Genomic DNA, 12,999 nt, shown 5'->3' with positions numbered 1-12,999 from the left:
CAATTTCTGGCAAATAAACATGCTTCAAGTGTGGCCAGTCATCCAGATCTTGTTGTCTTGGGATGTTACACACATTAACTGGCATTCTATGTTGAGTGAAGAGAGCAGGCATTTCACAGTAAACATCACTCTCCAACCCAGCAACTTCTAATCCAGTCACAACGAAACTTTCCACTACTTTCTCTTGTCCCATGGTACGCAAGAGAATCTTGGTCTTTCTCCCAGCAAGATTCAGTTTGTCCAGAAGACCCACTGTACAAAATGACGCTGAACTTCCCTGGTCCAAGAAGGCATACGTTTCCACTGTTCTTCGGCCTTTCTTTGATTTTACTTTAACTGGTACAATGGCAAGCTTACAGTCTTGTTCACCGGCCCCAGTAAGACCAATAGTCTGAACTGTAACGGGAATGTTATCTGCTTCAGTGTCAGACTCGACCTCTTTTTCCTCCTCGTGATGGATATGAAGGATACTTGGATGTCTGAAACCACAAATTTTACATAAAAGGCGTTTTCTACATTCTTTGCTGATGTGCCCAATACACAAACAGCCAAAACAAATACCATTCCTTTTAAGAAAGGAAATCTTTTCATTTTGAGGTTTCTTATCAAGCAGAGAGCATGACTCCAGCATATGTCCACCCTTACAGAACAAACAAATCTCCACAGAAGTGTGATGATCTTGGGCCTCTGTTTGATTTTTTCTCCCAAATGCAATAGCAGTTGTACCAAAGCTACTTCCTTTAACTCTTGGATAAGGACGTTTCCCTCCATCACTATTTTTTACTGTTAAATGTGTTGGAGGAGTGTCGCATAGACTTCCGAAGACAGGATCTGTTGCAATTTTAACTTGACACTCAAGAAAGAAAACAATATCAACGAATGTAGCTCTGCGATGCTGCCTCTCCTGGACGTCACACGCTACTGTTCGCCATTTGTCTTTCAACTTATATGGTAACCTTTTAATCACAGCAAGCATATTGGCAGGCGTGTTCAATTCAGAGAGGCCATGAACCTCTTCCATCGCATTGCAACACCCACGTAGAAACAAACAGTATGCTTGAAGAGCCTTTCCATCCTCTGATCTGATTAATGGCCATGAATGGACCTTGTTCAGATAAGCAGATGCAATTACATGTTCATTTCCAAAATGATCATACAGCAGTGTCTTCGCCTTTATATATCCAGTACCATCAGACATATGTTGACAGCTCTTGACGAGTTCATTGGGCTGCCCCCTGGTATACTGTGCGAGGTAATGCAGGCAATCGTCAGCATTGCCTGTTTTTGCTTCTATGACCTGTTCAAACGAACGCATGAAGGCATGGAAGTGCAGAGGATTGCCATCAAAGACTGGAATTTCTCTTTTAGGCAGTAATGAAAGACTTTGTTGATAGACCAGCATACTAGTTAATTCACTTTGTTTCTCCATAATGGAAAAAAGATTTTCACTGGTTGCTGGGCGAACGGTTGGCTGCAGTGGCAAACCTGGGATTGCGCTACATGGTCTTAAAGGATCAGAAGGCCCCCTTAAGAGAGGTGCAGGCTTATCCCTTTTCATGCTTTGCTGCACTGGTTTAACCATAGGCTTCACATTTCTAATAGTTGTATTTCCTTTTAAATTAATTGTCTGTGGAAAAAAGGTCTCTGCATCAGTATTGAGGATTTCAAAAAATTTTTCCTTCATTTTAAAATAGGATTCCATTCCATTGGATTTCCGTGAAGCTGTACTACGCGCAGTGGATCCAATTCTCAGCACATTGACCTTTGCAACAGTTGTGGCGATGTCTGCTTCAAGTTGAAGTTGTTCTTTCTTTCTCCTCAATTGCTCCTCCTGTTCTTCAATTGCATGTTTTTCCTTGAGCATACGTTGACGTGCGAGCAAGGCAGCCATTTCTGCTTCTGCCTTGAGATGTGCAGACGTAGCTGACGATACCTTTGAGCTTAACTTGCTGCCTTGATTTGATACACTATCGGATGGCAACACATCATCATAGATGTCATGCTGAAGATTAGGAAACAATTGAGGTTCCTTTTCAGCGTGGTCTTGAAAACCCATTTCCCCCTCTAATGGGGTTTCTTGGGATGGCACAGTGTCAAAAAATGGCCTGCTTGAACATTTATCGACCTCAGAAAGCCATATTTTAACATCCTCAATAAACCCTTTATTGTACTTTATGATGCTTGAAAACCATGCATTTTGCTTATCTTTCTCATCAGATGGAATTAAAGGCAGCAAGGATTCATGCAGTGCACTGGCATCCTCAAACAGATGCATTAATTCATCAAGCTGTGATTTAACCTGTGAATCATTTTTATCATCCTTCATTAGCTCTTTAAGAGACAGAATTACCCTTTTCATTTTATTCACATGCCTTTTTCTTCCTGTCTGAATTATTTCAATTTTATTTGCAATGGCTTTCCCAGTAAGAACAACTGATCTTTTATCCTGTTCAGTTTTCCCAACGACAGATGCAGCTTGTGATCCGCTCATTTTTAGCATTCAAACAAAGAACATGCAAAACCAGCTTAAAGGCGCCTTCAGTATCAGTAGCAATTTCTTAACAGCTCGCTAAGCACACGCAAAGCCACAACACACATGCCAAATTCCCAATGAACTTCAGGCCTACACACAGCTCTAAACGGCAATAGCCACAGTCCAACAACACAGCGACAAGCCCGTCACAACGTCTTCTCCTGGAAGTAACCAAACTGCGTTCAAACAAGCAATAGCCAAAAAAACAGCACAAGCACATACCACCGTTGTCTTCCCGACTCTCTCGGGCGGGCCGCTTTCGTTGGTTTAATGGCAGTGGTGTGTGGGCTCGCGTCAGCGTTCAGGCTGTGCACTGAATCCGGAAGCCTCCGTTGCCGTATTTTTTGCTGACAAATGTTTAGCGACTTCAATAGACTTCAGAGTCGCCGAGCAGCTGAATAGGGGAAACGAATGCCCGACGCGTTCTGCTGTTCAAACACAAGTCCAAGCTTCAGTTGATGTTGCTTTATTTTATCAAATCTTCAACGTTCAAGCATTAAAGTATCAATGAATCGGTCCACAGAAATCCACGATCGACAACGGTATAAGATCCAATTCAATCAGTTCACAGGCAAAAAATATTTACATCGGCCAAGGTTACAGCGTTTTAGACGGTCAGCAAAAAGTAGGCTTCCCCCATCACCCACTCACTTCCCCTCATCTAACGAGTGAACAGGTGATATTACAGACCATTACCGCCACCAACACCACGTGACCCAGTTAGCGCACGTCATCCCTTAGGTGCACACAAACCCCAAAAAAAACCCAAGCCTATGCCTGTCCTCAACAGTCTGTACACATCCTTTATAAATGAGGCCCCTGGAGAGAGAACATTAGCATTTTTAGAGTCTTTAGATACAGGTTTATTAAGCAGAAGAAGAAACACATTTAATCCTTAGGGAAATTGTTTCTCTGCATTTGACACATCCGTGGCATTGAACACACAAAACACACACTAGTGAGCAATTCTTTACACACACTAGGGGCAGTGAACACAGACACAACTGGATCAGAGGGCCACCAACCACCTCGGCGCCCGGGGAACAGTTTGGGAGTTAGATGCCTTGCTCAAGGCCACTTCAGCCATGAATGTATTTTTCCTTGACGGTCCCAGGAATTGAACCTCTTCACTGACCTCAAGGCCACATCTGATGATTCGCTGGTTGGTTGCTGCTCTATTGAGATCCATTCTATCAAGATAACAGTCCAGATCTATTCTGCTGTATTTGTGCAACAGTTTAAAGTCAACTATGAGCACTGAGACCAACAGATCCCATGTTATTCCCGTACAGGTTCAGCTCCTTGAACATTGGAATGTTATATACAGGGATTCCTAAGCCTTCAATCATCCAAACATCATCCCAGGGATTTTAAGAAAGGGTTATACTTCACACAGTACAACTGGCACGAGGCTGTGCATGCCATAATAAGATGAGGCAATTGCAGTTATCCCAGTGCCTTGTGTCTGTGTGAGGATGTGCACACGCAAAAATATTTCTAACTTTCTTTAAACAAAACAAATACATTTGAAGAAGCTCTTGCAGAGCAGGAACAGCTCATCTGCAAAAGACTAGAGTCAAATGGCCAAAAACTTATAGAAGGTGTGTGTGTAAATTAAAAATGTCTTTAGCTTTTGTGCACGTTCACACACCATTATTGGAGTCACACAGTTTGCAGTGAAACTATAACTCAGCCTATAGACGGCTTAATCCGTGTACAGTCTCGCTACATTAATCTACAGTGTGTAAGCAACAAATATTTAGAATGGGAAAAAAGTTGCTGATTTGAATACACTTCATTCAGTGAAATATCGATTTCTACTAATTTAACATCTTTAGAGAAAAGCAAAAGAAATAACTGTTCTTCCTGTGATTCCTCGGTCCAAGGGCTTCCTTAAATGGTAGTCTTTTTGAAATGCATGGGTGTGGTTTAATAATGGTAAGGTAATTATAAAGTAATGTACATGTCCTCCCAATGTTGAGAACCACTGGTAATCACTAAAATACACACATTCTAATAAAGTGTCCTGCATTCTTTAATCTGGTGGAATGTTTATGTTAAAGCACTCACCCTTCACAGTAACAGGTTCACTGTAGGGTGATGATAGTCCTCTGCCAGTATTCGACCCTCTGCACCGGTACTGATCTCCATCTTTGACATCATCTTGTCTGATGGTGTGAGTGTCTCTGTATATATTGTAAAACTCAGACTGAGACACAGAAGTCCCTTTACTGCCTTTAACCTTCTTCTCCCACTCATACATCCATCCATTAAGAACCTTAATCTCACAGGTCAGAGTGACTGACTGTCCCCTGAACACATCTCCCTCTGGTTTTACAGTCAGTGTAGGAGAGGGTAGAGCTACAGGAAGAAGATAACAGAATATTTAGAGACAACTCCATATAAAAAACTGTATTACTGTGACACTGAGTTAAATGAACCTTGAAGAGATGATCACAGTCGCTCCTGCAGTAAGTAAATAAGTATGAATTTATGATTCACTAGATTTTATAAACAGTAGATGGTGAAAGACCTACATTCTTTACGGTGTTGTGCTGAGAAACCTTTGAACTGATTGAAATTTCTCTCAGTGTTTTGTGGTGAATCATGATCCATCATCACTTTTAAAGATGAAGCCTTTGGGAAAGCGCCTTTAAACTCTCTTTATTGTTAGATCATGTCCCAACTTTTCTGGAATTGGGGTTTATTTATATTAATATGCTGTATTTATTAGTTTATATACATTATTTTATATGTACGTAAACATGGTTATTCCAGCTAATAAAGCTATTAGGAAAAGTTCCTTATTCAATGATAATACAATACTTTAATTAATGCAGTGTTTCTTGTTTATTTAATACTTCATAATTATATATGATTTACAATAGTTGTTCTTCCTGAAACTGCAGTGTTTACCATTGATCAGTCAGAACTAAATATAAAGTATTATGGGATGTTCATAGAAATAGCAAAGTATTTGTTCTGGGGTTTATTATTATTATTATTATTATAGAAACAAACACTGAAGGTGTCGCTCTAAAGGAAATCCCTTATATTCTTCAGATTTTGAATGGAACCATTTACAGACAGAACTCTGTACTGCTGCCGTAAACATGAAAATGCATTAAAAAAACAATCATTAAAGGACTCACCCTTCACAGTGAGAGTAAAGGTGTTACTGTTCTGTGACCATATCTGTCTGTCAGAATTCCACCCTCTGCATCGGTACTGACCTCCATCTGTGACAGATCTTATAGTGAGAGTGTCTGTGTTTACAGTGTAAGACTCAGACTGATACACATAACTCCACCAACTCCTTCCATCCATCTTCTCCCACTGATATGTCCATCTAAGATCACTCTTAATCTCACACTTCAGAGTGACTGTGTCTCCCCTGAACACATCTCCGTCTGGTTCTATAGTCAGTGAAGGAGTGGGTGGAGCTACAGGAAGAAGATAACAGAGGATTTAGAGACAGCTCCATTAATGAATAACACAAATGAAAAATCTACATTACTGTGACACTGAGGTTAATGAACACTGAAGAGACGATCACAGTCTCTCCTATAATCCACTGTTTATCTCAGTAGAGTTAATACAAGCCACAGTTTCTGGGCAAAAAATAATTTTTGGGGAAAAATAACAGCCTCTGCATTCATGCTTTAATTCACTACTGAAACAGTGTTTAACAGAATAAATGAACAGATACAGTGTATGAGATCCAGTACACTGCAGTTTTACCCTCCTACAGTCTCTACACATCACTGAAGACAATGCACCAATACACACAGCAAGACTGGTGAAAGATTGGTTTGATGAACATGAAAGTGAAGTTGAACATCTCCCATGGCCTGCACAGTCACCAGATCTAAATATTATTGAGCCACTTTGGGGTGTTTTGGAGGAGCGAGTCAGGAAACGTTTTCCTCCACCAGCATCACGTAGAGACCTGGCCACTATCCTGCAAGAAGAATGGCTTCAAATCCCTCTGACCACTGTGCAGGACTTGTGTATGTCATTCCCAAGACGAATTGACACTGTACTGGCCGCAAAAGGAGGCCCTACACCATACTAATAAATTATTGTGGTCTAAAACCAGGTGTTTCACTTTCATTGTCCAACCCCTGTATATCCATATATAACATTGGAGAATGAGTACATGTTATTCAAAGTTTATCTTTGGAGGTAGATATATTTGACATAAAAATAATTTATTTCAGTGTAGTCTCAATGTTCTTAAGTACAAACAAAATTTACAAAATCATACACATTAAAAATAATAAATCAGTTATATAGAGCCCTGCCTATGCACTTTATCCTCTCTATAAATCACACTTTTCTTCACAATGTAAGCAGATGAACCAGCCTCCTGTTTTCCCTCCATAACACCCACATTTACCTATAAACTGTCCCTTTACGTCACTTCATGAATATTTAAATATGGGCTTCCACATTCATTTTCGAGTGAAAGAGTGGAGTCAGCGGAGGACTGAAAACAAAAAAGAGAATGTGAGGTAGAGGTTTGTTTCAGAATTCGAGGCAAAGAATGTGTTGTTTGGTGGCCTCAGTACTGGCATTGCCTACAAACACTAGTTTGAGTGGCAGCATATGACTGCAGCAATAAAGAGTTTTTAATCAGCACATTTACCAGTCATCATCGTTAGCAAAAAACTATCATGATCTCTTAAAACAAGTGTCGTCTTCTCTAAGTCTTCTAGTAATGCCAAAAAAGGCATTATGACGAAAATTCATCAGCCTCTCATCTATTTATAGACCTGTGATTTTGTGCAGTTACAGCTGTTTAGGCGTCTAATAATGTGCAGTAATATGCAGCCAATAATGATTTGTTGACTTTTTAAATGCGTTTACTTACAGTTCTCTAATTTACCACAAGATGCCACCAATTCGCTCTCTATCTGCAGTGTTTTATGGGTGTATGCGTAGGTAAAATCTTGCTTAAATGTCAGCCCGATTTCACACCAACTATTAAAAATAAAATCACTGTGTGAGATGTTGCTCAGACACATTTCAGACCCATTTTTGTCTGTACACATCCTTTATAAATGAGGCCCCTGGAGAGAGAACCTTAGCATCTTTAGAGTCTTTAGATACAGGTTTATTAAGCAGAAGAAGAAACACATTTAATCCTTAGGGAAATTGTTTCTCTGCATTTGACACATCCGTGGCATTGAACACACAAAACACACACTAGTGAGCAATTCTTTACACACACTAGGGGCAGTGAACACAGACACAACTGGATCAGAGGGCCACCAACCACCTCAGCGCCCGGGGAACAGTTTGGGTGTTAGATGCCTTGCTCAAGGCCACTTCAGCCATGAATGTATTTTTCCTTGACGGTCCCAGGAATTGAACCTCTTCACTGACCTCAAGGCCACATCTGATGATTCGCTGGTTGGTTGCTGCTCTATTGAGATCCATTCTATCTAGATAACAGTCCAGATCTATTCTGCTGTATTTGTGCAACAGTTTAAAGTCAACTATGAGCACTGAGACCAACAGATCCCATGTTATTCCCGTACAGGTTCAGCTCCTTGAACATTGGAATGTTATATACAGGGATTCCTAAGCCTTCAATCATCCAAACATCATCCCAGGGATTTTAAGAAAGGGTTATACTTCACACAGTACAACTGGCACGAGGCTGTGCATGCCATAATAAGATGAGGCAATTGCAGTTATCCCAGTGCCTTGTGTCTGTGTGAGGATGTGCACACGCAAAAATATTTCTAACTTTCTTTAAACAAAACAAATACATTTGAAGAAGCTCTTGCAGAGCAGGAACAGCTCATCTGCAAAAGACTAGAGTCAAATGGCCAAAAACTTATAGAAGGTGTGTGTGTAAACTAAAAATGTCTTTAGCTTTTGTGCACGTTCACACACCATTATTGGAGTCACACAGTTTGCAGTGAAACTATAACTCAGCCTATAGACGGCTTAATCCGTGTACAGTCTCGCTACATTAATCTACAGTGTGTAAGCAACAAATATTTAGAATGGGAAAAAAGTTGCTCATTTGAATACACTTCATTCAATGAAATATTGATTTCTACTCATTTAACATCTTTAGAGAAAAGCAAAAGAAATAACTGTTCTTCCTGTGATTCCTCGGTCCAAGGGCTTCCTTAAATGGTAGTCTTTTTGAAATGCATGGGTGTGGTTTAATAATGGTAAGGTAATTATAAAGTAATGTACATGTCCTCCCAATGTTGAGAACCACTGGTAATCACTAAAATACACACATTCTAATAAAGTGTCCTGCATTCTTTAATCTGGTGGAATGTTTATGTTAAAGCACTCACCCTTCACAGTAACAGGTTCACTGTAGGGTGATGATAGTCCTCTGCCAGTATTCGACCCTCTGCACCGGTACTGATCTCCATCTTTGACATCATCTTGTCTGATGGTGTGAGTGTCTCTGTATATATTGTAAAACTCAGACTGAGACACAGAAGTCCCTTTACTGCCTTTAACCTTCTTCTCCCACTCATACATCCATCCATTAAGAACCTTAATCTCACAGGTCAGAGTGACTGACTGTCCCCTGAACACATCTCCCTCTGGTTTTACAGTCAGTGTAGGAGAGGGTAGAGCTACAGGAAGAAGATAACAGAATATTTAGAGACAACTCCATATAAAAAACTGTATTACTGTGACACTGAGTTAAATGAACCTTGAAGAGATGATCACAGTCGCTCCTGCAGTAAGTAAATAAGTATGAATTTATGATTCACTAGATTTTATAAACAGTAGATGGTGAAAGACCTACATTCTTTACGGTGTTGTGCTGAGAAACCTTTGAACTGATTGAAATTTCTCTCAGTGTTTTGTGGTGAATCATGATCCATCATCACTTTTAAAGATGAAGCCTTTGGGAAAGCGCCTTTAAACTCTCTTTATTGTTAGATCATGTCCCAACTTTTCTGGAATTGGGGTTTATTTATATTAATATGCTGTATTTATTAGTTTATATACATTATTTTATATGTACGTAAACATGGTTATTCCAGCTAATAAAGCTATTAGGAAAAGTTCCTTATTCAATGATAATACAATACTTTAATTAATGCAGTGTTTCTTGTTTATTTAATACTTCATAATTATATATGATTTACAATAGTTGTTCTTCCTGAAACTGCAGTGTTTACCATTGATCAGTCAGAACTAAATATAAAGTATTATGGGATGTTCATAGAAATAGCAAAGTATTTGTTCTGGGGTTTATTATTATTATTATTATTATAGAAACAAACACTGAAGGTGTCACTCTAAAGGAAATCCCTTATATTCTTCAGATTTTGAATGGAACCATTTACAGACAGAACTCTGTACTGCTGCCGTAAACATGAAAATGCATTAAAAAAACAATCATTAAAGGACTCACCCTTCACAGTGAGAGTAAAGGTGTTACTGTTCTGTGACCATATCTGTCTGTCAGAATTCCACCCTCTGCATCGGTACTGACCTCCATCTGTGACAGATCTTATAGTGAGAGTGTCTGTGTTTACAGTGTAAGACTCAGACTGATACACATAACTCCACCAACTCCTTCCATCCATCTTCTCCCACTGATATGTCCATCTAAGATCACTCTTAATCTCACACTTCAGAGTGACTGTGTCTCCCCTGAACACATCTCCGTCTGGTTCTATAGTCAGTGAAGGAGTGGGTGGAGCTACAGGAAGAAGATAACAGAGGATTTAGAGACAGCTCCATTAATGAATAACACAAATGAAAAATCTACATTACTGTGACACTGAGGTTAATGAACACTGAAGAGACGATCACAGTCTCTCCTATAATCCACTGTTTATCTCAGTAGAGTTAATACAAGCCACAGTTTCTGGGCAAAAAATAATTTTTGGGGAAAAATAACAGCCTCTGCATTCATGCTTTAATTCACTACTGAAACAGTGTTTAACAGAATAAATGAACAGATACAGTGTATGAGATCCAGTACACTGCAGTTTTACCCTCCTACAGTCTCTACACATCACTGAAGACAATGCACCAATACACACAGCAAGACTGGTGAAAGATTGGTTTGATGAACATGAAAGTGAAGTTGAACATCTCCCATGGCCTGCACAGTCACCAGATCTAAATATTATTGAGCCACTTTGGGGTGTTTTGGAGGAGCGAGTCAGGAAACGTTTTCCTCCACCAGCATCACGTAGAGACCTGGCCACTATCCTGCAAGAAGAATGGCTTCAAATCCCTCTGACCACTGTGCAGGACTTGTGTATGTCATTCCCAAGACGAATTGACACTGTACTGGCCGCAAAAGGAGGCCCTACACCATACTAATAAATTATTGTGGTCTAAAACCAGGTGTTTCACTTTCATTGTCCAACCCCTGTATATCCATATATAACATTGGAGAATGAGTACATGTTATTCAAAGTTTATCTTTGGAGGTAGATATATTTGACATAAAAATAATTTATTTCAGTGTAGTCTCAATGTTCTTAAGTACAAACAAAATTTACAAAATCATACACATTAAAAATAATAAATCAGTTATATAGAGCCCTGCCTATGCACTTTATCCTCTCTATAAATCACACTTTTCTTCACAATGTAAGCAGATGAACCAGCCTCCTGTTTTCCCTCCATAACACCCACATTTACCTATAAACTGTCCCTTTACGTCACTTCATGAATATTTAAATATGGGCTTCCACATTCATTTTCGAGTGAAAGAGTGGAGTCAGCGGAGGACTGAAAACAAAAAAGAGAATGTGAGGTAGAGGTTTGTTTCAGAATTCGAGGCAAAGAATGTGTTGTTTGGTGGCCTCAGTACTGGCATTGCCTACAAACACTAGTTTGAGTGGCAGCATATGACTGCAGCAATAAAGAGTTTTTAATCAGCACATTTACCAGTCATCATCGTTAGCAAAAAACTATCATGATCTCTTAAAACAAGTGTCGTCTTCTCTAAGTCTTCTAGTAATGCCAAAAAAGGCATTATGACGAAAATTCATCAGCCTCTCATCTATTTATAGACCTGTGATTTTGTGCAGTTACAGCTGTTTAGGCGTCTAATAATGTGCAGTAATATGCAGCCAATAATGATTTGTTGACTTTTTAAATGCGTTTACTTACAGTTCTCTAATTTACCACAAGATGCCACCAATTCGCTCTCTATCTGCAGTGTTTTATGGGTGTATGCGTAGGTAAAATCTTGCTTAAATGTCAGCCCGATTTCACACCAACTATTAAAAATAAAATCACTGTGTGAGATGTTGCTCAGACACATTTCAGACCCATTTTTGTCTGTACACATCCTTTATAAATGAGGCCCCTGGAGAGAGAACCTTAGCATCTTTAGAGTCTTTAGATACAGGTTTATTAAGCAGAAGAAGAAACACATTTAATCCTTAGGGAAATTGTTTCTCTGCATTTGACACATCCGTGGCATTGAACACACAAAACACACACTAGTGAGCAATTCTTTACACACACTAGGGGCAGTGAACACAGACACAACTGGATCAGAGGGCCACCAACCACCTCAGCGCCCGGGGAACAGTTTGGGTGTTAGATGCCTTGCTCAAGGCCACTTCAGCCATGAATGTATTTTTCCTTGACGGTCCCAGGAATTGAACCTCTTCACTGACCTCAAGGCCACATCTGATGATTCGCTGGTTGGTTGCTGCTCTATTGAGATCCATTCTATCTAGATAACAGTCCAGATCTATTCTGCTGTATTTGTGCAACAGTTTAAAGTCAACTATGAGCACTGAGACCAACAGATCCCATGTTATTCCCGTACAGGTTCAGCTCCTTGAACATTGGAATGTTATATACAGGGATTCCTAAGCCTTCAATCATCCAAACATCATCCCAGGGATTTTAAGAAAGGGTTATACTTCACACAGTACAACTGGCACGAGGCTGTGCATGCCATAATAAGATGAGGCAATTGCAGTTATCCCAGTGCCTTGTGTCTGTGTGAGGATGTGCACACGCAAAAATATTTCTAACTTTCTTTAAACAAAACAAATACATTTGAAGAAGCTCTTGCAGAGCAGGAACAGCTCATCTGCAAAAGACTAGAGTCAAATGGCCAAAAACTTATAGAAGGTGTGTGTGTAAACTAAAAATGTCTTTAGCTTTTGTGCACGTTCACACACCATTATTGGAGTCACACAGTTTGCAGTGAAACTATAACTCAGCCTATAGACGGCTTAATCCGTGTACAGTCTCGCTACATTAATCTACAGTGTGTAAGCAACAAATATTTAGAATGGGAAAAAAGTTGCTCATTTGAATACACTTCATTCAATGAAATATTGATTTCTACTCATTTAACATCTTTAGAGAAAAGCAAAAGAAATAACTGTTCTTCCTGTGATTCCTCGGTCCAAGGGCTTCCTTAAATGGTAGTCTTTTTGAAATGCATGGGTGTGGTTTAATAATGGTAAGGTAATTATAAAGTAATG

General features: G+C 39.6%; 1 protein-coding gene across 1 annotated transcript in view; it reads right to left on the bottom strand.

Annotated features, from left to right (window-relative positions):
* The window catches only part of LOC136707274 (immunoglobulin superfamily member 1-like), a 75,596-nt gene that overhangs the window by 30,599 nt on the left and 31,998 nt on the right, over nt 1-12,999 (bottom strand). Inside the window, exons 12-15 of the mRNA XM_066681254.1 lie at nt 9,939-10,229; nt 8,857-9,147; nt 5,686-5,976; nt 4,604-4,894 (exon numbers count right to left, since the gene is read on the bottom strand). Coding sequence (XP_066537351.1) covers nt 4,604-4,894; nt 5,686-5,976; nt 8,857-9,147; nt 9,939-10,229 — 1,164 coding nt within the window. The remainder of the gene's footprint in view (nt 1-4,603; nt 4,895-5,685; nt 5,977-8,856; nt 9,148-9,938; nt 10,230-12,999) is intronic.

The sequence above is a fragment of the Hoplias malabaricus genome, chromosome 9 (assembly GCF_029633855.1).
Source record: "Hoplias malabaricus isolate fHopMal1 chromosome 9, fHopMal1.hap1, whole genome shotgun sequence".
Lineage (NCBI taxonomy): Eukaryota > Metazoa > Chordata > Actinopteri > Characiformes > Erythrinidae > Hoplias > Hoplias malabaricus.
The sequence above is the reverse complement of the archived record's forward strand: the minus strand, read 5'-3'. Positions and strand labels throughout refer to the sequence as shown.